At 35.7% G+C, this 25017-nt stretch overlaps 1 protein-coding gene across 7 annotated transcripts in view; it reads left to right on the top strand.

Moving 5' to 3' along the window:
- Positions 1–25017, top strand: part of Vps16B (Vacuolar protein sorting 16B) — a 456530-nt gene that overhangs the window by 172156 nt on the left and 259357 nt on the right. For all 7 annotated transcript variants that reach the window (XM_090375324.1, XM_090375325.1, XM_090375323.1 and 4 more), the window contains one exon: positions 15271–15336. In XM_090375324.1, the coding sequence (XP_090231450.1) occupies positions 15271–15336 (66 nt within the window). The remainder of the gene's footprint in view (positions 1–15270; positions 15337–25017) is intronic.

The following is a 25017-nucleotide window of genomic DNA, read 5'->3' on the forward strand; positions in this document are numbered from 1 at the left end:
CTGAACATCTAATGAAAGCAAAAACTTTTGGAGATATTCCAATAACAGTTATTTCCCATTCCACTCTGAATACTTCGAGAGGAGTAATTACTGAATGGGACCTCCTCAGCATCCCAGAAGATGAAATCAAAGAAGAGCTGAAAGATCAAGGGGTTATTTCAAGTCAAAAGAATAACAATTAAAAGAGACAGAGAAATTATCCCAACTAGGAATATAATTCTGACCTTCAACACTCCAAAAACTGTAAAAGCTGGATATCTAAACTGCCCACTGAGACCGTACATTCCAAATCCTGTCCAATGTTTTAAGTGTCAGAAGTACGGACACTCTCAAGCAATATGAACAAGTTTCGCTATCTGTGCAAAATGCGGGTCACGGAACATACCCAACAAGACTGTACAGCACAAAATTCAAGATATCCCAACTGCAGAGGAGAACATAATGCCTACTCAAAAGAATGTGAAGAGTGGAAGAGAGAGAAGAGAATACAGAAATATAGTGGAAAACAATGTAACATATCAAGAAGCTAAAAGAACAATACAGCCACAACGAACAAATAGACCATCTTATGCACAAGTAACACAAATTTATAAAACAATAGAAACACAGACAGAAGTAACGGTCCCACCAAAAAAGTCCATTTCAGATTGGGCACGCTCACTGCTCACTGAATCAGAAAACTATCATATAACAATCGCCTCCATGTACCTGCCACCAAACCAAGATATAATCTATACAGATCTAGAAGACCTGGTAGGCCAACTACCACCTTCTTTATTTATCATGGGAGATATGAATGGCCATCATCCTCTGGGGAAATGAAAACATAGATAAAAGAGGTCAAATTATAGAAAAACTACTAGATAAACTCAATCTTATACTCTTAAATGATGAGACTCCGACGTATGTACGTCTATCCACAGGAACTAGTATAGCAGTAGACTAGCTATATAGACTAGCTAGTATGGTAATGCTGTCCTTCCACTGTAAAGCCCTTAAACAACAACGCTAGGTAGCAATCATTTTCCAGTAAAGATTACTTCAAACAAACCGACCTCTTGTCAACCAGAACGAACCCAAAGTGCAGATTAGATAAAGCGAATTGGGCAAGATATAAGCAGCTGGCCATATTAGAAGAACAACAAATACAACAGGTTTCAATTGACTCTGCAGTGAAATATGTAACTGATAAAACTCCTCCATGCAGCAGAACAAACAATACCAAAAACCTCTTCAAAGTTTCCCACACATCTAAAGCCATGGTGGAACGATGAATGTACTTTAGCAAAATGAGAGAAAATCAAGGCATGGAATAATTTCCGAAGATTACCCTACCACAACTAACCTGATACATTTCAAAAAAGCAAGGGCAAATGTCAGACGCATTACTAAGATCAGTAAAGAAGAATCTCTGATTCGTTTTGCATCTTCAATTACTAGAAAAACAGACAGCAGGAAGGTTTGCGACAAAATAAACAACAAATACCAAAGAATTTCTCCTCCTTTTATAAAATGGAATGGAAAAGATATATCAAAGCCTGAAGACATAGCCAATGCTCTTGGGAACATTTGGAAAAATATCAAGCAGTAGCTTCTATGAACCAGCTTTCCAAAAACATAAAGCAAATACAGAAACATATAAATTAAATTTTTCCAGTAAAAGTAGAGAAGCCTATAACCAACCTTTCATTCTCAGAGAACTTCATAAAGCCACTTCAGAGACGAGGCAAAGTGCAGCGGGTCCAGATGAAATAGTATACATGATGGTACGGGCGCCTCCGTAGCTAGGTGGGAAGGAGCAGCAGTGCATAGCACACGCTTCTTGATTAGACCGGGGTTCGAGCCCGTCACCACCAAATACGGAGAATGCGGAAAGGTCAGGGAATGACCACCGCATATCTCGGAGCAATATGGCCTTAGTTGCTAATGCTCCTAAAAACCAAATAACAAACAAACAACATGATGGTACAACAATTAGATGAGAAATCATTAATATTGTTACTCTTGTTGTATAACAGGATATACCTAGAAAATTCCTTTCCAAATCAGTGGCATCATGCAATAGTCTTAGCCTTTCCAAAACCAAATAAAGATCCCACAAATCCGAACCGCTATTGTCCAATAGCCTTAACTAGTTGCCTTGGAAAAATACTTGAAAAAACGGTAAATGCCCGATTAATGTAGTTTTTAGAAACCCATAACTTACTAAACACAGCTCAATGTGGTTTCAGAAAGAACAGGTGCACTCTAGACTTAATGATAAAAGCAGAAAACAACATAAAAAATGCCTTCATAAGAAAGCAACATCTAGTAATGATATTTTTTGATATAGAAAAGGCATGCCACACAGCATGTCGATATGGAATACTTATACATTTATAATTTTGGGATGAGAGGACATCTCCCAATACATATCCATAATTTTTTGCAGCAACGGACTTTCCAAGTTAGGATATTAACCGTATTATCACAGGTTTTTATACAAGCAGTACCACAGGGATTAGTACTCAGTGCTACCCTTCTTGGCATAAAAATCAACTCAATAGCTGAACAAATACCAAGTATCATAGATACAGGACTTTATGTTGAGGATTTCAGCATTTCTTGTCACTCGCAAAATATGGGAACAATAGAGCGCCAACTGCAAACAACAGTCAATAAAGTAATAGCATGGACCCAAAACAATGGTTTACGACTCTCTAAACAAAAGACAGTTGGAATACACTTTTGTCGGAAAAGAAACTTACACCCAGACCCAGAACTAAAGTTTGGAGAACTACTAATCCCAGTAACATCCAGCACAATTTTCCTTGGACTAACTCTTGATAACAAACTGACCTTTTTAGATCACATAAAATGTCTTAGGACAAACTGTCTAAAGAAATTGAATATTCTGAATGTTATATCTGCAACAATGTGGGGAGGAGACAGGTACACTTTGTTACATCTTTATAGAACCTTGATAAGATCCAGACTGGATTACAGGGCACCAGTATATTGCTCTGCAAGACCCAGTGCCTTAAGATGGTTAGATCCTATGCACCATAATGCACTACGTATAGCCCTAGGAGCATTTCATACTTCTCCAGTTCAAAGTCTCTGTGCTGAAGCCTATGAACTTCCACTCCACCTCAGAAGACAAGAACTTCTATCTTATGCAGCTAAAATAAAGTGTACACTTTGTCAGGTACACTTTGTTACGTCTTTATAGAACCTTGATAAGATCCAGACTCGATTACAGGGCACCAGTATATTGCTCTGCAAGACCCAGTGCCTTAAGATGGTTAGATCCTATACACCATAATGCACTACGTATAGCCCTAGGAGTGTTTCATACTTCTCCGGTTCAAAGTCTCTGTACTGAAGCCTATGAACCTCCACTCCACCTCAGAAGACAAGAACTTCTATCTTATGCAGCTAAAATAAAGTGTATTCCAAATCATCCTGTGTACAAAACATTATATGCACCAATATGGGAACATTTGTACAGAGTACAAATGTTCCCATATTGCTGTTGGAAGTACAAATGTACTAACAGCAAATAAACCATCAAACGTACGCATCGAGCTGCTTCCAATTTGGTCTCTTGATTTCAACAAACTAGCTGCCATACAGAACGTACTAAGAGACCTCCTTGGGATACAATATTACCATTCTGTGATACTTACTTCCTTAATTGGGGAAGAAATTCCTTACCAGGAAACAGCTTTCAACTACTACATGCTGCCTATCTAGAAAAATATCCACACTATACACAAATATATACCGACAAATCGAAAACCGATATAAAAGTAGGTGCAGCAGCAGTTTTCTGTGATACTACTATAACCAAAGTTCTCCCAACAGAATGGTAGCATCTTTACAGCTGAGCTACAGGCAGTGAAGGTAGCAATAGACCGAATATGGCACCAAAAGTTACCCCATAGTCTGATCTTCACAGACTCCCTCAGTGTAATTCAAACAATACAGTGCAACAGAAAGAATCTCCATCCAACTCCATCAAGGATCTACTTCCAATTTGGTCTCTTGATTTCAACAAACTAGCTGCCATACGAAACATACTAAGACCTCCTTGGGATGCAATATTACCATTCTGTGATACCTACTTCCTTAACTGGCGAAGAAATCCCCTACCAGGAAACAGCTTTCAACTACCACATGCTGCCTATCTAGAAAAAATATCACTATACACAAATATATACCTAAGACAAATTCAAGCAATTCTGAACAAGCTCCTTAAAAGAAAACAAAACAATCTTTTGTTGGATCCCTGGACATACAGGAATTAAAGGGAACGAAGAAGTTGACCATGCAGCAAAACGGCAACAGGCACCCTTTCTTCAACCAATGTACCATATACAGACTACAGGCATAACATCAAAATGAACAGTAAGGAACAATGGCAAAAAATATGGAGTGAGCAAACTTATAATAAACTCTTATCAAATTAAACCAGATATAAAGAAGTGGAAGTCCAGCAAAAGAGATATACGAAAAGAAGTAATCCTAGCCAGGTTAAAGATAGGACATGTCTTACTCATTCCTATCTACTTAGAGCCGAAGAACTGCCTCAATGTAATCAGTGTCATGTGCAACAAACAGTTAGTCATTTGTTAGACTGTCCAGTCTATACAAATGAAAGAAAAACAGCCTTTAAATCCGTAACTAAAATTCAAGATGCTCCTATTCTGAAAAACATTTTAAGTGAAGAAAATAATATACAAGAGGTTTTCCACTATCTAAAATTAATAGGCTTTTATAATCAGATTTATAAAGCAAAAAGTCACTGTAAATTGATGTATACAATCAGACTCCCTCTCTCCATTAAATACTTTGTGAATAATTTGTAATCAGGCATTTATTCTTGCGGCAATCGCAAGAGATCAGAGCAGAAAATGCAAAACTTTGGGAGGTGCATTACGGCCATAGAAGCCGATGTGCCAACAACTAACAAACAACAACAACTCTATCCGTATGGGCTCAACAACATATTCAGTGGACAATGTTTTACCACCAACAGGCAAGACCAATGTGTTTATAAAATTTTCCAAATGGTAAGATACACGTGTCAGGAATACCATTAATAATATGGACAAAAAAACACATACAGCCAGCAAATTAAGTAAATTTTCAGAACTTTTAAAATCATGGGATAGTTCAGTTATAAATATTAAGCATATACCGACATTGCTTTTGGTGTAAAGAATAGTTTGCTAAGAGCATTTTTAAAAATAAGTAGCACATATAGCTATAATAATCATTTAAATCATTTATCGAAAGATATTTAAATTCAAATTGAGTAATATAACATTAAGCACCAAAGAATATCTCAACTTCAGATTTCTAAACTTAGTTATGGACAATATTCATACTGAACAGATTATCAAACAATTTAACTTTGCTCTGCCTATTTCAAGTCCTAATATCAGTATACGTTTTAGTTACACTAAGCCAATAGGATTAACCGTCTGCAATTACAAGCAAGCGGTTAATAATCTAATCAAAAGTAATAGTAGTAGTGGCATGTGATGCAAGAAAGCAAGTGTATGAGCTTATGCAGCATCAGCCAAAAAAAAAAAAAAAAAAAAATCACACCATTTCCTCCAAATGCCTGTCCAGTTTTTCCTTAAATTTATTTAACCTATCAACTTCCACAACGACAGATGGAAGTTTGTTCCAGCAATCAACCACCCTCTGGCTAAAGGCAAATTTCCACACATCTATTCTACATCTGTCTTTTCTTAACCGTATCCCTGTATGCTGGGGTACGTACCAGCCCCAACTGGGTTCAGCAAGTTAATTCTATAATTTTTACTCTAATTACAGAGCTGAAACTCGCTATAGTTGGAGCCAGAACTGTTTTCTTGTTTCCCACTTAAATTTTCAAAACCTTCTATTGAATTTCACGCAAATGACAAAAATGTGATATCAAGTATGCAATTTTTAGGCCTTTTCAATTAATTTTTTTACCCCCGCCCTAACCAGCCTAGAGCTTATGAAACCCGACACTTGATTCGTTTCTTGGTGTAAAGCGCGCGAATTTCTTTTTACGGAGAGGAGCAGTTCTGATAAACAACTCCGCGTGAATACGAGCGAAGCGTGGGAGGTATATATATCACCTCACCAGTATAGCTACATTGAGACGGTAAGGGAGAAGTGTAAATAAACAAAAGACGAACAGGAGCTACTGTTTTTGACATAAGAAGCAATAAAGCCATACAGTACCAATAACAGTTTATGGAAGGGGAACAGATCGTATATCCTATCTTTAACGTGTATTGTGCTCCTATGAACAGAAGATCAAGGAAATTCATCTGTTGGTAACGGGAAAAACTGGTGTAAAACTGATAACACTGCAATGCGCATTTGATTAAAAAAAAAAAAAAAAAAGGTTTGCTTTATTGTAATTGTTTTTAGTAAACAATATCAGAACAGTAGTTTCCTGGGTTTGATCTAACCAAATTTCGAGAAAATATTTCTATTTATAGCTGCGTTATAAACTTCGAAACTGGTGCATCAAAAGAAAGAAAAAAAAATCATCCGCTATGAATTTCTTTCTTTCTTGAAATGTGTATTGTTCACATAACTGCAATATTTGTAACAATACAAAGCTAACAGATTACAACTAACGGCTGCTCAAAAAGTATCGTTAGAAGATATTTGCTTGTTACGCTTTGATGTCATCGCAAAGGGAGAAATTCTGTTTTAGCTCAGAAGATGAATAAATTCACTATCCACGGTAATAATGCTGTTCTGAACTGCAATAAACAGATAAACTCCACTGACAAATAGACTTACTCCCCATCACTTTTATTGTTTTACTGTGGTTTTTGGCAGATGAGTCGGTGACTGCTAAATGCAGTGCGGTTTCTTGTATCTCCCTCTCTCTCTCTCTCTCTCTCTCTCTCTCTCTCTCTCTCTCTCTCTCTCTCTCTATTTCGGGATCTCTGACTTTGTGGTCATCACGTAATATAAACAGAAAATTTCTTTGTCGGAATGCTGTCCATCAATTATCAACTCTTTTACCGACCTTCTAATGTATGTTGTGTTCAAATAATCCACTTTGCGAAATTTGAAAGTGCTACATCAATTAGGAACAAAAACGGTTTCCCCCAACATAATGAATTACTTTATAGGTATAATAATGATTTTACTGACTGGAAGAAAGTGTCCACAATAAAACAATTGTACAAGGTGAAAACATGCGGTCACTCAAAGGATAAGCAATACAGCGATGTTTGAAATTTATAATGCAGTTCACTAGCTAATATTTCCAGAGGAATTATTCTGGATTTTTTTATCAAATGGTAATTCCGCATCCTAGGATGAACTGACTAATTAGAACTCCAGCATCTGTGATGAAACGTCATGCACACCGATATCGTTTGCTACAGCAATAATGTAAAGAAATGAAGCAAAATATTGTACCAGAGCTATAATGCAAAATAATGTTAGAAAGTAAAAATGCAAAATATTGTTCTCTAAAACAATTGCAGTTTCGGCATCCTAGGATGAAGCTGACTTAGAGCTGCAATGCTGTTTTTTTTTTTTTATTATTATTATTATTTATTTTCTTTATTTATTTTTTGTTTTTGTATGGGCGGCTCCTAGAACAAAAGTTCATCTCAGCCTCGTTGCTCTCTTCAGTTTTTACGCATTGTCAGGGTAAGGCCAGTGTGTGTCGTGAAAAAAAAAAAAAAATCATCCCGCTTAGGAATATCCCATGTTGGATGAAGACCGATGAAAAGGAAGGCAAGAGAGAGAGAAAAAAATTTTTCATCCCGCACGGGAGAAAGTGACAGGAAAGAAAAACTGTTTGTGAGCTTATGTGTGTGTGTTCTGTATTGTGATGTTGTATTTGGGCATTCTGGCTACCTGGAAGCAGCGATCACCTGGATGACTGCCTCCAGGTAGTCGTCCCTAGCAGGAGGGCAAGATCTCCCCTACTAACTGCACGCCCTCCTCCCTGGGGAACTACTACTAGTAGTAGTGGCATGTGATGCAAGAAAGCAAGTGTATGAGCTTATGCAGCATCAGCCAAAAAAAAAGTTTCCCAGGGAGGAAAGAAAAACTTGTATAAGATGAAGAGAGGGAAGGAGAAAAGAGGAGAAGCACTATCCCGGCCCAGGGAAGCCCCAATCCACGATGGATTGCTAGAACAACACAAGAAAAAAAATAAAATAAAATAATAATATAATAAAATAAATAAATAATAATAAATAAAATAAATGAAAGTTAGCGCTCTGGACGTTTGACAATCTTTTGGCCTTCTCCCCACCAAAAGGGTATTTTTTATTTCTCTCTCTCTCTCTCTCTCTCTCTCTCTCTCTCTCTCTCCCTCTCTCCAGGGTCAGACTAGAAATTCCCTAGAAAGAAGGGAATTGGAAATTTCATGAAAATGAACCCTGTTTTTCTTCATTCGGTGAATGGCAACTCTGTCAGCGCAAGAGAAGTGAAATTACATTTGCAGCTCAGAATGAAATTCAAACATTGAAACACATGACATTTTATGGTGAATTTTTCGGGCATTGTGTGATAATGAAAATTCAATTTTTCTCTGGAAATTTTTTGATGATATCAAATGCATATCAAGGAAATATTGAAGTATTCAATAACAATTACTTACAATTTCCCAATCCTCACTACGAGTAATGGATTGTTCTCACAATCTGTTACTAGCTGCGCATTTATTTTTTTTTTTCGTTTGTACACCAGGTGAGATGCATGTGAAGTTCCTTTGATATCAGTTTTCGAAGTTTATAACGCAGCTATGAATAGAAATATTTTCTTGAAATTTCGTAAGAAGATCAAATATACATCCATGAAACTGCTGTTCCGATTTAGTCCTCTAGAAACAATTACAATAAAGCGAACTTTTTTTTTTATGAAATGCGCATTGTAGTGATCAGTTTTACGACAGTTTTATTTCTTTCCGTTTCCAGTATAGCTTCCAGTAGATGAATTTCCTTGATTTTTTTTTTAGTAGATAATACATATTGAAGAAAGGAAATGCAATATTTTAGTTTTTCAAAACCAATTCATTGCAGTTCTTTCGTACAACAATTACGAAAAGCAATAAAGCTACTGTTGTGAGTGAGCCATGCAAATTAGTGTTCGCAAGTAATGATGCGCAACTGTTTGTTTTCCACGAAAGTTGTTTACAGTTTCATTTTCTCCTTGGATCACCTTGGTAACGTTAATGACGTAAGCTTGACCAGTCAATTATCTCTCTGCGTGCGTTGATTCGTTTTAGCCAGAGGCGCCGAGCTGACGCGTGAATTTTTGAACTAATGAAGTAACGCGTTTTATTTTCAAAGCCTGGATCTTGTTTTGCCGACATCAAAATTTAATAAGTTGAAATGTGATCGTACATTTTTGCTGTTTTAGAGTGAATTAATAGTTTTTGCTGAGCGCTAAAGGTAGGAAATCAAAGAATATACTTCTGTTTATGTATATTGAGAGTTTCAATTTGGAAAATTGAGTAGAAATTACGAAAATTATTAGTTTTCTTCGGGGGGAGCAACTTTCGAGTTAGGGTTAAAAATTAGACAAAAACAGGGTGGACCAGGGTCGGGTTAATTTGAATTTATGATCCCTTAGGTTTGTAATCTGAACAAGTGGAAGGATCCCATCAGAATTCAGCGTGCTCAACCCATTCAAGGCCTTATACACCTCAATCACATCACCATGCAGGTGCCTAGTCTCCAGCCACTGCAATTTGCAGAACTTAAGTCTCTCTTGGTAAGAGGATCCCTTCATTCCCCTCACCAATCTTGTTGCCCTTCTCTGTACACGCTCAAGCAAATCGACATCCTTCCTAAAATGAGGCCTCCAGACCTGTACGCAGTACTCAAAGCATGGCCTGACCATTGCCTTATACAGAGGGACAATCACCTCCTTTTCCCTGCTAGCAAAATTCCTATATATCATTGACAAAACCCCATGACCTGCTCTGGCAGCCTGTCTGCATTGCTCAGAAAACTTCATACCTGACTGCACAATTATTCCCAGGTCTTTTTCATTTTCTACCACCTTAAGTGTAGTACCACACAGTTGGTACTTTTCTCTCGGGTTACTTCTACCCATATGCAGTACTTTGCATTTGTCAAGGTTAAACTTCAGTTGCCACTTCTTAGCCCATCTGCCCAAATTATCTAGATCCTGTTGCAGTAGCACACTGCCATTACTGTCATTAACAACCCTGCCAACTTTTGTATCATCTGCAAACTTCTATACTAAGCCTGATATACCTTCATCAATATCATTGATAAATATACAAAACAACAGTGGACCCAACACCGAACCCTGTGGAACTCCACTAATAATTAGTCCACGAAGAGCAACGTCCATTGATTACTACCCTCTGTCTTCTCCCACGCAACCACCCTTCTATTCATTGTAGCAACTTACCCTTAATACCATTCTGCTCCAATTTGTACAATAGTCTTCCATGCCCAACAGTGTCAAAAGCTTTCCTGAAATCCAAATATATGATATAAAAATTATTTTTTGCATCCAGTTCCTTTGTAACCACATCATAATAAGCAGTATGCTTATGTTATATCCCCAAATATCAAGCATTTTTAGATGAGAACACCATAAGCATATTATAATTGGAGATCTAGCAATAGGTCCTCACGTGGAATTAAGAGAAATGTTATCCTATGGATTCAAATTTAGACCATGTACAAAAAATAGTTTAAATCTAATTAAAAAGCAAATGAGAACAGACTTGATACAGTTTTGTTTAAAACTGGCATACAACTATAATACACCATTGGACGCCTTCCAAATGTGGATTGCACTTACTTACAAAGCTTTAGAAAAGAAAATATGTCATATGTACAAAAGTATTAAATCAGCCAGGATATTTGATTTAAGATTAATCAAGCAACAGCGTCTAGACTTACAATCTAAATTTATAATTACCACCATTGATAAAGCAGCCAATAATTATAGTATAATATGCAGAAAATTCTACACCTCCACCTTATTAAATGAACTTAACAATCGTACCACATATAATATTGAGACATCTAATAGCAGTATTATCATTAAGAAAATAATGGCCATGAGCAAAAATTAAAATTAAATAACCCAAATACTAAATTTCCTTATGTACACTGGATACCAAAATTCCACAAAGCACCCATAGGTTTTAGATTCATTACATCATGCAGAAATAGTTATGCAAAGTTACCACACAAAAAACTGGAATCTCTGCTCAATATCATCAATAGAAACATAGGAGAATCAAAAATTATTATGAACAATGCACCAGTAATAGATTATTTAAATGATAACACCGAAAACATCAAACATATAAGCGCATTTGACTTTAAAAACCTATTTACAAATATATCTCATAAAAATTCGAAATATATCTTTAACTGCTATTATAGTGAATATCATAATATATTACATTGTGACTAGAATTATTGGGACGGCATCATAAACTGCTACATCTTTAACGGTAACAATATATATAAACAGCATATAGGAATAGCTATGGGGACATGCAGTTCTTGCATAGTAGCAAATCTTTACCTACACTATTATGAAAGGAATATAAATAAAAGTCTAATACTATATTAGACTAATACTATATAGAGCCAAACTGATTGAATTCCCAGAAAAGTTCATAGAAAAATATCTTAACAGGGCTATAAAATTATAGCAATTAATAAATGGCATAAATATATAAACCCAAAATTAGTTATAGCTGAATTACATAAAAAAATATAATTAATTCTCGCTAAGGTTATTCTGAGAGCTTGTATGTATGTAAATATGAGGCATTCCCTTGGAGCATATTACATATAGCTTACACTGTAGAAAGGTTGTACCTGTATTTGTTCTAGGGGCAATAATTAATTTTTGAATTATTTAGCATTATTCACTCATATTAGGGTACCAACTGATTTCTTTTAAGGTGAGTGAAAATATAACAGCCTTTTTCAGTTGTTTTCTGTAATGGATACAATTCTGCATTCCACATCCATTATAAACGTTTGCATGTTATTTTCTGCTATTAATTTTCCAACATCTTTTTTTTACCAGCTCCGGCATTTTTCTGTCATTATCTTCCATGGAAATAATTGTTTATTTAATTGGTATTTAAGTAACCAGTAATAAGAGGGTGCTACTATTTTTCTTTGTCTAAGCTTACTGCATAATCATGCCACATTTTCTTGTTCTAATACTTATTTAGGTTTTCAGATTTTAATTTATAATTCTACTATTTTCTGCCTTTTTCTAACATCGTAGGAAGTTCAATTAAGTTACAAACCCACATGATTGGAAATATTCCTAACCTAGCTAAACTCTGTACCTTTCTGAAGCAAACACATATATGAATTCCTCTGATGCCAAAATGGAACAAATTATATTACTTTAGGATAATAATATAGGACCTGGCACATTTTGGCCTCAGCTGCCCTTGTGCCCTTAAATACCAATACGAGTCTCATTAGGTCCTCTGAAATTCATTTAGGCCTAACCCTTGAACAGTATTTCTTAGTTGGTATGAAAAGCCTGAGAATACTTGATCAAGAGTATTACTCCCTCTGGTTGCCTCTCGAACATCCTGCTGTAGAAAACAATCATCCAATAAATCCACAAAAGTCTTGCTAGTGTGAGTGACCAACCCACAAGTTCCAGTCTATATATCTGGGAAGTTAAAATCTCCCATTATAAGACAATCTGATTTACTGGCCCACTCTATTTGCCTGTATGTTCATCAGAGTCATTAGGCCTATAACACACTCCTACCCCCAACTTGGTTTTCCCAGAGCTTATGTCACACCAAACTAACTCAACACTGCACTGTCCACCCATGTCAACTGGATGCACTTCCTTAGTTGTTGTTGTTGATGCCAATACTCAATATACAGAATGGAAATTAAGTATTTTTTATCGGTTCTATTAATTGGTGTGATATTTTGTGACATGTCTTTTGCTTGTAGTTTGATTTGGTTAATAAGATGAACTAATGAGACTCATGGCAGAGAAGAAAAATGCATGGGATAGATATAAATTATCATGACTCACAGATGCGTGTGGTAGATATAATAGTCTGTAATGAAGTCCCAAAGGACATTAGGCAAGCAAAGACAGATTGTGAAATATCTTGGCAAAGAATGTAAAGAAAAACAGTAAAGACTTCTTTACTTATATAAAGCTCTAGAAAGAAATTGTGAATCAGATTAGTCCACTTGATATCTATAGTTTGATTGTTGAGGATTCTGCTCAGATAGCTGAAAAACTGAATGAGTATTTTGCATCTACAGTCATACATGAGAAATTCTGTAGGGAAGTGGAAACCAGAAGCTTATCAAACTCGAACAGGAAGTTAAATGATTTTGTAATAACAGAGTAAAGTGGAGGAGAAATTGTTGAAGTTAAACATAAAAAAAAAAGAAAAAAAAGGCACCTGGGGCAGTGGGATCTATCCAGTTATTAAAGGAGGCAGCAAAGGAACTAGGCATATCCTTAGCCATGCTTATCAAGGTATTCTTGGACTCAAGAGGGAGATCCCTATGGACTGGAGAAGTTCAAATGTATCCTTAATTCACAATGGGGGAATGAAAAGTGACATGAGTCGCTTTACAGACCTGATAGTTTAACTTTTGTTCCAAGGAAAATAAAAGAGTCACTGGTTAAAGAAGCATTGCAGGATCATCTAGACAAGACTGCAGTTGTAGTTCAGACACAGCATGGATTTGTTAAGGGAAAAACATGTCTGACCAATTTGATTGGATACTATGATTTGGTCACAAAGGAACTGGACAAAAATAATTTTGATATCATATACATGAATTTTACTGAAGCTTTTGATACTGTTGCACATGGAAGACGACTGTACAAATTGGAGCAGTATGGCATTAAGGGTAAGTTGCTGCTATGAATAAAGGAACGGTTGAGTGGGAAAAGACAGGGTGGTAATCAATGGATACTGATTGTGGACTAATGTTATTAATGGAGTCCATCATGGGTGGGTATTGGGCCTATTTTTGTTTTCTGTATTTATCAATGATATTAAGGAACTATAGTTGTCCTGCTCAATAATAAAGAAATATTCTATTCAGAAAATTAATTACCTCCACATGGGTGGAGGTAATGAGCCTCGCTCTAAGGTGCTCATAGAATGGGCAGTTGTATAGGATGTGGGTCCAGTCCTCTGGGGGGACACAGGAGCAGTTTGGATCATCAGTGATCTCGAGGCTAGCATAGTTGATAAAGATGCTGGTTGATTTTCCTCTTCTCTTGCTCGAAGTCATTTGCTGGATCAAGGGTGTAGTTGAGAGCAGTCGTAGGGATAGGTTTCCGGTGGCTGTAGTTGAGGCCAATACAAACAACCTTGAAGTCCAGTGGTTGGGTGCCCCTCCAGAACCTGGAGTGCTGGGATGCTAGCCCTGTGATATACATGTGCTGGATGGAGTGAAGCTTCTGGATGTTTCTAGCGAGCAAATCCCTGGCACATTAGGCACCTGCACCATATGTAACAATGGAAAAAAAAAAATTCCCTGCAAAGACACATGAACTCACATGCATCTCTACAAATTTCAGTTCTATAACCAACACCTAGAGATTCAATCCCTAGAGTAACATTCCCAACTCATATCATTTTATTTCAGCATATGTGGTTATTTTTCTGTACGGTTTAGTAATTAGTGGTTTTTAGTGTTAATGTTAATGGTTTTTTCTGTGTAAAAAAGAAAACTTCAAGGTAAGATTTTACTATTCTTTTGACAACTTAATTTTAAGCAAAACAACCTTAGCTTGTTTACAATGTTTGATTTCCATTACCATACTAAGCTATTTCCTATATTTGTTTTTGAAAAATTTATCTTACCTGTTTTTACTTCATTCAATTTATAATTACCAGTTATCTTTCATTACTGATATCACTAACTGTACAATAAACCATGAACCATTTTTATTAATCACAATCCTTAAGTTCATTAATTTTAAATCTTTTACAATAATTAACCAAATATCTATTGTAATTTTCTATATAGCAGTTATTTTTTTTGCTGTTTATTTTCATGTTAAACCCTCTTTTCACCTGATCCTGAGAATTCAGAAACATAACCACCATAATTTAATAATTGAGAGTTTTTAGGACAAGAATGGAAATTTTTGTTCTGTCTGACCAATAAACTAATTTCATTTTCATTATGTTGGGAAGTGTTTCCTCTAGCTTATCAGAATTGTTTTCTTTTTATTTCATAACAACATGAAATAGATTTTTTTTTTTTCCCACCCCAGAAACAGCAAGTGAAAGATACAGAAAAGAGTCCAGAAGGAACCATAAGGCATCTAATTCGAGGAGAGGTAATAATGTTGCTTTATTCTCTTCTAAAAATAAGTAAATCTTTATTGTTTGCTCTACACCAAAATATAGCAGAACAATTAAACCCATCAGAGCCAATAAAGCTAGAAATTTTACAAGTCTGGTAATGGAATGAAATATATAAAACTGATCGAGTAATATAATGGAGGACAATAAGATAAGTTTTAAAGTTAAGAAATAATTCTTTTAATATCTAACAAATTAAAATTGTAGTAAAGGAAGGTTAACCATCCACATAGTCTTATTTGTACAACTGTACTTGAATTACTGAAAAATTGCAAAAGGTTAAAATTGTCTTTTAAACAGGATAAAGCCAAAATATTGTATTAGAACAGCAGTTCCCAACCTTTTTTGATTCGCAAACCTCTTTCAACATATTGTTATCGCAAACCACTAAGCCTATATTCTCTAAAATCGTATTATAGTCCTGAATCTTTATTATAAAATATTTCCAGTACAGTCAGTCCTCGTATAACACGTGTTTACACTACACGAATTCGATCATACATGATTTATAAATAGGGGAACGATATCTTATATAACACGAACCGAATTCGCTTATGCACGATTCGCCTTTGTCCTTTGTGTTTACAAGAAATGGCAGTTGAACGCAGAATCACCCCAACCGAATGCAACACGATAGGAATGAAGAGAAGATTCTGAAAATGCATTTATGTTTCTTATGTTAGTGAAGGGGAAACACATTTCATCATAATAATGTAAAAACCCACACAATTCCAGCTATCAGTATTATCGCAAATGCAATTAGATCGAGTTTACTACCAGTTTATAACAGATTCCACTAGCAGAAACGCAACTGGAAATTGTTTTATGGTAGTAACCCCTCGAAATGTGCTTTAGTAAAATGTTGAGTGTTAATAGTGTATCTCAGCCTTTACGGTGTTGTTTATTCAGTTGCTACACACGCGCAGCTTTGTTTATGCGTATCAAGTGTGCCTCCTCATTTTGTAATTGTGCTTTATTCCCTAAAAATGAGTAAAATACTTAAAAGGTGAAGAAAAGGAGGCGTCCTGGTGACGATACTGCAGATTCAGAGAGAAAAAGAAAAGCAATATCGATAAACAGAGGCGGACTGGGTCAAAAATTCTTACCCGGGAAAATTTATAGTGGCATCATACTATGGTTTATGGCCAAAATCACATCAGCCTCCGGCCCACCGGGGTTTCCCCAGTAAGGCTTATGGCCAGTCCGCCTCTGTCGATAGAGAAAAAATATGAAATTGTGAAACGCTTTGAGCGAAATGAAAGACCATGTGATATTGCACGTGCTACAGACCTAAATGAGGCAACGCCGAGAATTAGAAAGAATGCAGAGAAAATAAAAACAACTTTCATAGCAGGAACAACTCAAAGTGTAATTAAAATCCATTAGATTAAGACACAAAGAATTGGAAGAGATGGAATGCCTGTCATCTGTTTGGATAGAAAATCAAACAAAAAACAAGTTTGCTTATGATAGAAGTAAAAGCATTAGCAATATTTTATTACGTAATAGTCGTAATAAAATGCGTATTTTATTACGATTATTTATTGTGTTTGTTAATGTTTTGGTTACAAATGTGTGTTCAGTTTTGCGTGGTCAGCACCTAACCCCATTTTTCCCATAGGGCCTGTTGTTTATATTGCACAATTTTGCATTGCACGATGGTTTCTAGGAACGTAACTATCGTGCTATATGAGGACTGACTGTACTACGTTTTTATAAGCAATATTGTGTAATAATATAAAATTAAGTACTGTACCTATACATAACAATGGTCTTTAAGAATGAAAAAAAAAAAAAAAAAAGTATGGAAAACATTTATTTAACATGATATACTGTAAGATAGTAAACTAATTATAAGGAATTGTGGGAGATATGGTTTCTTTTGTTGGCAGTTCTTTACTTTATATTTAATTTTATTTTGGCGTACATATTGGCTCATTCGCACCCAATCCTCATTGAACCAAACCACATAAATTAATATTAAACTATTTTGTAGTTTACAAAAATATACCTATGTAAATCTAAGCCGACTTCATTACAGAATTTTTAGTGCGAAACCCCAGAACACTTTTGCAAACCACCAGTTAGGAACCACTGTATTAGAAGGCATTTAATTACACACAGTTTAGACTTGTATCACAGAGCACAGATTTATACTGTAACTTGGAGATAGTAAATTGAAGCATCATATATTGCAGTTTACATTACTTGGACAGATTTTGTCAAAGTAATGTATCAAGCTCACTGATAGATTCTGTCAGTGTGTTTTATTCTGGTTAACACTTAAGCAGTTTCTCCCCCTACCTTTTGCAAGGAATTGTATGTATGAAAATTACTTAATTTTTTTTTTTTTAACTTATGGTTAACAATGCCATCTAGTTTGCAAAACTAAAATCTTTTATAAGTGCAGTAGTTTTTTTTTTTTTTTTTTTTATTATTTTTTTTTATAAATTGCAGTTTATTAAGTTCATTTTTGATATTATACCAATTTGGAGGTTTATAAAACATCTTCCAATAGAAAATTTTCCCTGAAATTTTGTTAAGTCAAATATTAAAAATAGCAATAGCTTCTCAAAATATATTTTGAGAAGCTATATTTTCTCAAAATATATATCAAAGAAATATTTAGTAACAATACAATTTTTAAAAAGCAATCCATTGTGTGGATGCATTTTTTCTTTTGTGCATAAGGTAAGATGGATGTGAAAGTTCCAGTTGGACACCAGAGTTTGGATGAGGTCGCCAATAGCGATTTTTTTTTTTTTTTTTTTTAATTTTGTTACAAGATTACGCAACCAGGGAGGGTGCTATAGAACTATTGTTTTCAAAAAACAATGCTATATAAGTGATGCAAACTTTTTTTTTTTTTTTTTATCAAGTGTACAAGGTATGTTTTCTGTTTGATACCAATTTTGGCAATGTATAATGCAACTTCCAGCAGATGAATTTCCTTAATTTGTTTTTTTCCAAAAAAACAATCCATTTTGAGAAAGGTACACTTGCTTCTTTGTGTGCAAAGTTAACAGTTAGGCAGTGGCGGATTTAGCACTTGAGAGGCCCCAGGCGCAATTCAGTTTTGAGGCCTCCCCTCTAAATATTTTCGGTACCACTACAGTGTGCATTCTACATGCACATTTTTACTATAGCACGTGCTCTAGATTTAGTGTTGCGGTTTTAATCATTCTGGTTGTGCAATTCTTTCATACATATTTTATTAATTGGGAATTTAAAAATTAATTCCCAATTATCACTTGCTATAAATGTCATGCCTCATCAAACAATTCAATTTTGATAAATACATAAACAATACATAAGATATTACAGATATTTACTTGATAACAAAACAAAATACTCCAACGCTAAACCACCAACCACACCAAACTATAGTAATTTGTAACAGATTTGTCAGTGATGTGTTAGTTCCGAAAGCTATTAAAAAAGACGATACTCTGTTACATGTGAGCCAGCACAGTAGTGATTTCAGAGGCTTTAAAAGACTACTGCACTTGCTTATTGGTTCCCAATTAGTTGCAAATAGTTTTGAACTGCCTCCGCGAACAAATCTAATATCGTTTCTTGAGCAATATCGTCACAGGGTTCTTCACTCATGGAATTACCTACACTAGGAAAAAACTGAAAGTGTTTAATTTAAGCATTAATGATATGTATTCTACTTCAGATTCACTTAGTTCACATAGATATTTCATATAATATGTAGGGATATTCACATAAGAGTTTACTGACTTCTCATCTTAAATTATAGTTTTATTCAGTAACGGTAATAAAGATGAGTGTAAAAATTTAAAATGAAACTTTTTTTTTTTTTTTTTTTTTGAGACCTGAAATTTGAGGTCCCCTCGATTTAAGAGGCCCCCGGCACACGCCTCATGTGCCTGTGCAGAAATCCGCCACTGCAGTTAGGCTTAGTAGCATTTTGTACTTAATTCTCCATTTTCCCATTTGCGTGGTAATTAACAGGTTTTGGAATTTTCAGTAGTGAAATCAAAGGAAACAACACATTTTTTGAAAGGGTTTGGGAGTTTCAGCTGTGTGCACAGAATAGATGAAGAAAATGCTGAAATTCAAGCTGGGCTTCGAAGACCTCGTCATTTTACTCAGGCTAATCTTGGCTGCCCTATTGGAACAGAATGGGATGAGTGTCTCATTCATGAAGAATGCACAAATTAGTATTGTTCAGAGAAGATATGATCATTGATTGTAGTGGAGCATTTAATTTTGCAGCTATCTGTTTCATCTGAATTTTTGTGGACTAAGCTGATGCTTGTGAATCACCCACTTAAGCAACCAGTACTAAGATGCATAAAGTAGCGATAGTCACCCTTGGAGGTTAGGGGCTTGATAGATTGCTACCAAATTTTTCAGGGGGTTATGTTAAAAGAAGGAATTATTAAGGTAGAAGTCATGTAGACGGCTAAAATTGCTGATACATTAGGAAGAGAAACTTATACTTAAAAGCAAATCACTGTTTATTGTTTCAGTGAGGAGATTGAAGTTTTTGATGGTTCCCTGTAGTCTTGAAATAATCTTCCTTCTTATGTGAGACAGCATTTCATTTGTAATCTAAACGATATCAGCATGATCTCTGTCCTCCCCACCAATCCCTTTTGTAAATTGAATAATAGTTGAGTCCAGTTTTTGCCATTTGAAAACAAATTTCAAAATTGGAAGATGAACTACAGATAGCAGCTAATGAATTGAATAAAATAGGCAAAAAGTATGAGATGAAGATCTTCACCTCAAAAAACAAAATCAGTGGGATTATTGGAAAAAACATACAAAGAATCAAAATTATTATTGATAATAGAACAAATATCTAATTTTATCTATTTTGGAAATTTAATATCAAATGGAGGGAAAGACATCCACACTAAACCACAAAAATATAATGAAATGAATGGAACGATTATTAAATGCCAATTCGGAAAACAAATGACAACTGAAACAAAATTATGACTGCAGAACATCACTTCAAAATCATCTCTCTTCTACAGCTGTGAGACTTGGATAATAAATAAGAAAGATGCACAAAAACTAGAAGCAGCACAAATGAGAGAATTTTAAGACCATTATTAGGCTTTACAAGACTAAATCATCAAAGAAATTAAAAGTAGATAACATAATAAATGACATAAAACAGTATAAAAAAAAATGGATCAGCCACATGAAATAATGAACCCGGACCAGATCCCAAAATTAGACTTTAACTACAAACCTACAGGCAAGAAAGATGTGGGTCAACCAAGACAACAATGGTGAAATCAGGACCACCTCCAAGAGCTACAATGGAACAGGTCTTAAAAGACCTAAACCAAGTTCATGATTGATGATGATAATAGTTGAGTATCTCCAGTCAGAATAGAGAAACTCAAACTCGCAAATTTCAGAACTGAAGAGTGGTTCTGACACAAATGCATAGAAAAATCATGCTGTAGAGTGGTAAAAATTGGCTGACATTGTTATTGAGTTGTATTTGAAGATTAAATGCACAAGGCATAATATGATATGGGTTTAAATTAACTATATAATATCGGTGTAGATACACCATAGTTTATCCATAAATTAAACTACTTATGTAGTGTGAAAGGCATTGTTTTTAATTGTATCTCATATTGTGGCTACCTTCATAATGAGATACCAGGTATTGCACTACTTCAAATAAGTAATGCTTCTCTAGTAGAGAAGACTGTTATTTATTCTCAGTGGATACCACCACCCAGACAGCACTATTTCAAAGCTGTTGGCCTATCTCAGTACAGTGATGCCTCGCAATTCGACTGTAATCCGTCGCCGAATTAGTCAAATTGCGAATTTGTCGAATTGTAGGTCAATATTTTCCATATAAGTTTATGGAAAATTGATTAATTTGTTGTTGGAGAGAAATACACTATATTATTGACTTTATTATATTCTACCATATAACAAACGAAATTACAAAATACATAATGAGTACATACATTTCATTGAGCCTTAGATGTTGGAAGGATGTTTTATTTATCTTGTTCTACCCCTTCTCTTCTCTTGGCTTGAATGGGGATGAGGAAGTGATCAAGGGTGGACTGTCTCCCTCTTTTTCAAGATAGCCTTGAAGTGATGCATAGTAGTGTTGTTAAACAAGTCTGTCATTCTAGTTAAAACAGCAGTGTTGGGGTGCCATTTTAAACAAGCAGACTGCACCTTCTCCCAATGGAATAAAATTTCTTTAATGACAGCTGTTGGCATCGGCCCTTTTTCCCTGTCTTCTTCTTCACGTGAAATTTCCTTTTCTCTCTCTTTTGCTTCCTGTTCGCTGAGTGTTTTGAGTTCTTCCACAGTTGGTTTGTCATCGTGATCCTCCACAAGCTCTTCCACATCAGCCTCATCAACTTCTCCTATGTTGAGGTTCTCCGTCATCGAAATGGTTTCTTGCATGGCCGCAGCTGCTTCTGATTCTTCAGCGGCTTGGACTGCACTGTTGTCATCCTGAAAAAAGGAAGGAACGAGTTTCTTCCATGATGCACGAAGGGTCCTCTGTGTCACTCCCTTCCAGGCAGTTTTAATAAAGGAAATGGCGTGAAGAATATTGAACTCAGTCTTCCAGAACTCCTTCAATGTCTTATCAGAAGAATGAATCATGTCGAAAAGCTGTGAAAACAAAGCCTTGGTGTAAAGTTTTTTTAAAACAGGCAATTACTTCTTGATCCATATGTTGGATCAGTGATCAGAGTCAATTTCAAGAATGTTCGCCAAGTCTTCGGGGTGGGCACTAGCATTGTCGAGAATCAGCAGTACTTTCAAAGGTAAATTGTCAATGAGGAATTTTTTTTATGCTCAGGGCAAACTCCTCAAAAATCCAATCTTTGAAGACTTTCTGGTCTACCCAGGCTTTTGCATTGCATCTCCACATCACTGGCAGTTTGGAATTGATGATTTTCTTTCCAAAGCACCGAGGATTTTTAGAGTGGTAAACGATAAGTGGCTTTACTTTAAAGTCTCCGCTTGCATTTGCTGCCAATAACAAGGTAAGCCTATCTTTCATAGGCTTATGTCTTGGGAGCGTCACTTCTTCTTGTGTGATGTATTTTCGATTTGGTAAGCGCTTCCAAAATAACCCAGTTTCATCCCCGTTAAAAATTTGCTGCAGCAAGTAGCCTTCCTTCATGATTAAATCTTCAAATTTTTGCACAAACTCTTCTGCAGCCTTTTTATCTGCATTAGCTGCTTTCCCAGGTCTGAGAACACTATGGATACCTGTTCTACCTTTGAATCTGTGAAACCACCCACGACTTGCTTTGAATTCATCAGTTTGATCTGAGATACGTCCTGGAATTTTCTTCTGCAATTCTTCAAAAATTAACCTAGCCTTCTCATACTACGGTTTATGGCCAAAATCACACCGGCCTCCGGCCCACCGGGATTTCCCGGATCCAGGTAAGAAGCAGCTTTTCCATTTCTTCACTGATTAAAGATCTGTTTCTGTCAGAAATTTTCATTGCTCCAGCAAACACCCTAGCACCTACAAGCTTGTCTCTTTGTTGCCAAAAAGTTGCCAGGTTGACCTAGGGATGCCATACTCTTGAGCTACATCTGTAATTGTTCTACTTTTCTACACTTTATCTATGATTTCTTTCTTCTTTCTATCTATGCTCAACCAATCTGAATTAAACTGCCAAAGCACAAAATTTTTTACTTTATGAGAAATGCAGAATTATAAATTAGCACAAACAACTCGAGCAAACATGAACTCAGACTACAATTATTAACGAGATAATGTTGTCTCATAACTGAGGAAGAACTGACAGCATACCTGCAGCTATCTTTGAAGGCGGCTAACATAGCTGAACGATTGTAGGATCTATTCCCGCTTTATCTATCATTGGTTAAATGTTACTCCTGCTCTTTAATGCCATTGGTTAAAATGTATGAAGCAACCGTCACTATTTAGTAACATTAAATGCAGCTACTTAGTCCAGCAAAGAATTCTATCGTGCAATATCATGTAGCGTTTGCACTGGCCTGCGAAATCCGACTGTCGAATTGCAGTACGTCGAATTGTGAGGCACCACTGTATCCACTGAGAAAAAATAATATTAGCCTTCTCTACTAGAGAAGCATTACTTATTCAAAGTTCCAATACCTGGTATCTCATTATTGAAGGTAGCCACAATATGAGATACAATTAAAAACGATTTCACACTACATAAGTAGTTTAATTTGTGGGTAAACTATGGTGTATCTACACCGATATTATCTAGTTATTGAGTTGTGTAATGCCATCTCTCAAAATATATATTTTGAATTGTTTACCCTTAAATGGTTCAAAAACCAAGCAAGATTGAGTAATGGTAGCAAGAAGTTAATAGTAAAAGTAAACATGATGCACTCATAACTATGACTTATTATGATCATTTTGGTGTCAACATTTCATTGCTTATTTATATCTATTATATAAATAAGCAGGGATAAAATTTGCTGAAGTTCTGTTCAGACAGTAACCCTAACAAAGAAGTTTTGCAGTGTGACACAATGCATAAAGTTAGATCTGTAAACTTAGTTATATTTATCACTGAATGCTTTAAAGAATGCCAACTGATATAATGAATGCAGCCAGGCTGGCGTGGTTCTGTGGTAATATATACAGACAGTGGTATATGTGTTGCGACACTTATACACTGCCACAAAAACCGCACAACCCAATGGAACAGCAATGCTGTTCCATTTTATTGAAGTGCAATAACAGTACTATCAGCTGCAGTGAAATGGATATAGTTATGTTGTAAATTCCTCTGGCTTGTCATATAGAACATTTTGCACATGCACATTATGCAAATGATGTGTATTTGTGTTTTGCTGTTCAAGAGTACCCACATACTAATTGAAGAATTTTGAGCTCATGAGACTGATTAAGTTTTCAAAAAATGTTGCTGTTTTATTGACCTAATTAGCATATTAATTAAATAAATATAAAAATAAATTAAGTAAATACATATAACGACTTAGATCTTACGAATGTAACATAATTAATTAATACATAACTTGATATGGAACTTATATAAAGAAACTTGAAGATAATACTTGACACTTAAAAAATATATATAGATATATAGTGTTACAGCTGCATTGGGATACAAGTTTAGGGTTATAATTTTGTACTGAAATTGAAATTTTATTGAAATTGAATTGGTATCATGACTCAGACCAGAGCAGCAAAGCAAAAGGCTCAAGCTAAATGGAGTGCTGTGGCTCAGGGGAGAAGTTGCCCTCTGAATCACAGCCTTTTAAAATGCACTGCTTGCTTGATGTTTGTGGAGCAATCAGGTACAGGACATGATATTGCCAAGGGGGATGTCTTTGTGTGCGCATGATGTAAGGAGTGTGAGGAAAATGAGGCAACAACTCAGCGTTGTTATGGCCAATATGAGAGCTTGAAGGACAGGGTGGATGCCCTCGAAGGATCTAAATTGAGGGGCCCATCAAGCTCTCAGCTGCCCACATCAACGCCAGAGCTTGCACTTGATCATCAGGCAACACAGCAGCAACCCCCAAGGCAAAATGCGCTGGTCCCACAGGAACCAGAAGATGTTGGTGACTCTATTCTCAGGGAAATGGGGAACATGCTATGTAAAAAGAATAGGTGGAACAGGACCAGGGTACATATG

Source organism: Mastigoproctus giganteus, chromosome 6, assembly GCF_048544385.1.
Source record: "Mastigoproctus giganteus isolate SK-2022 chromosome 6, ASM4854438v1, whole genome shotgun sequence".
Lineage (NCBI taxonomy): Eukaryota > Metazoa > Arthropoda > Arachnida > Uropygi > Thelyphonidae > Mastigoproctus > Mastigoproctus giganteus.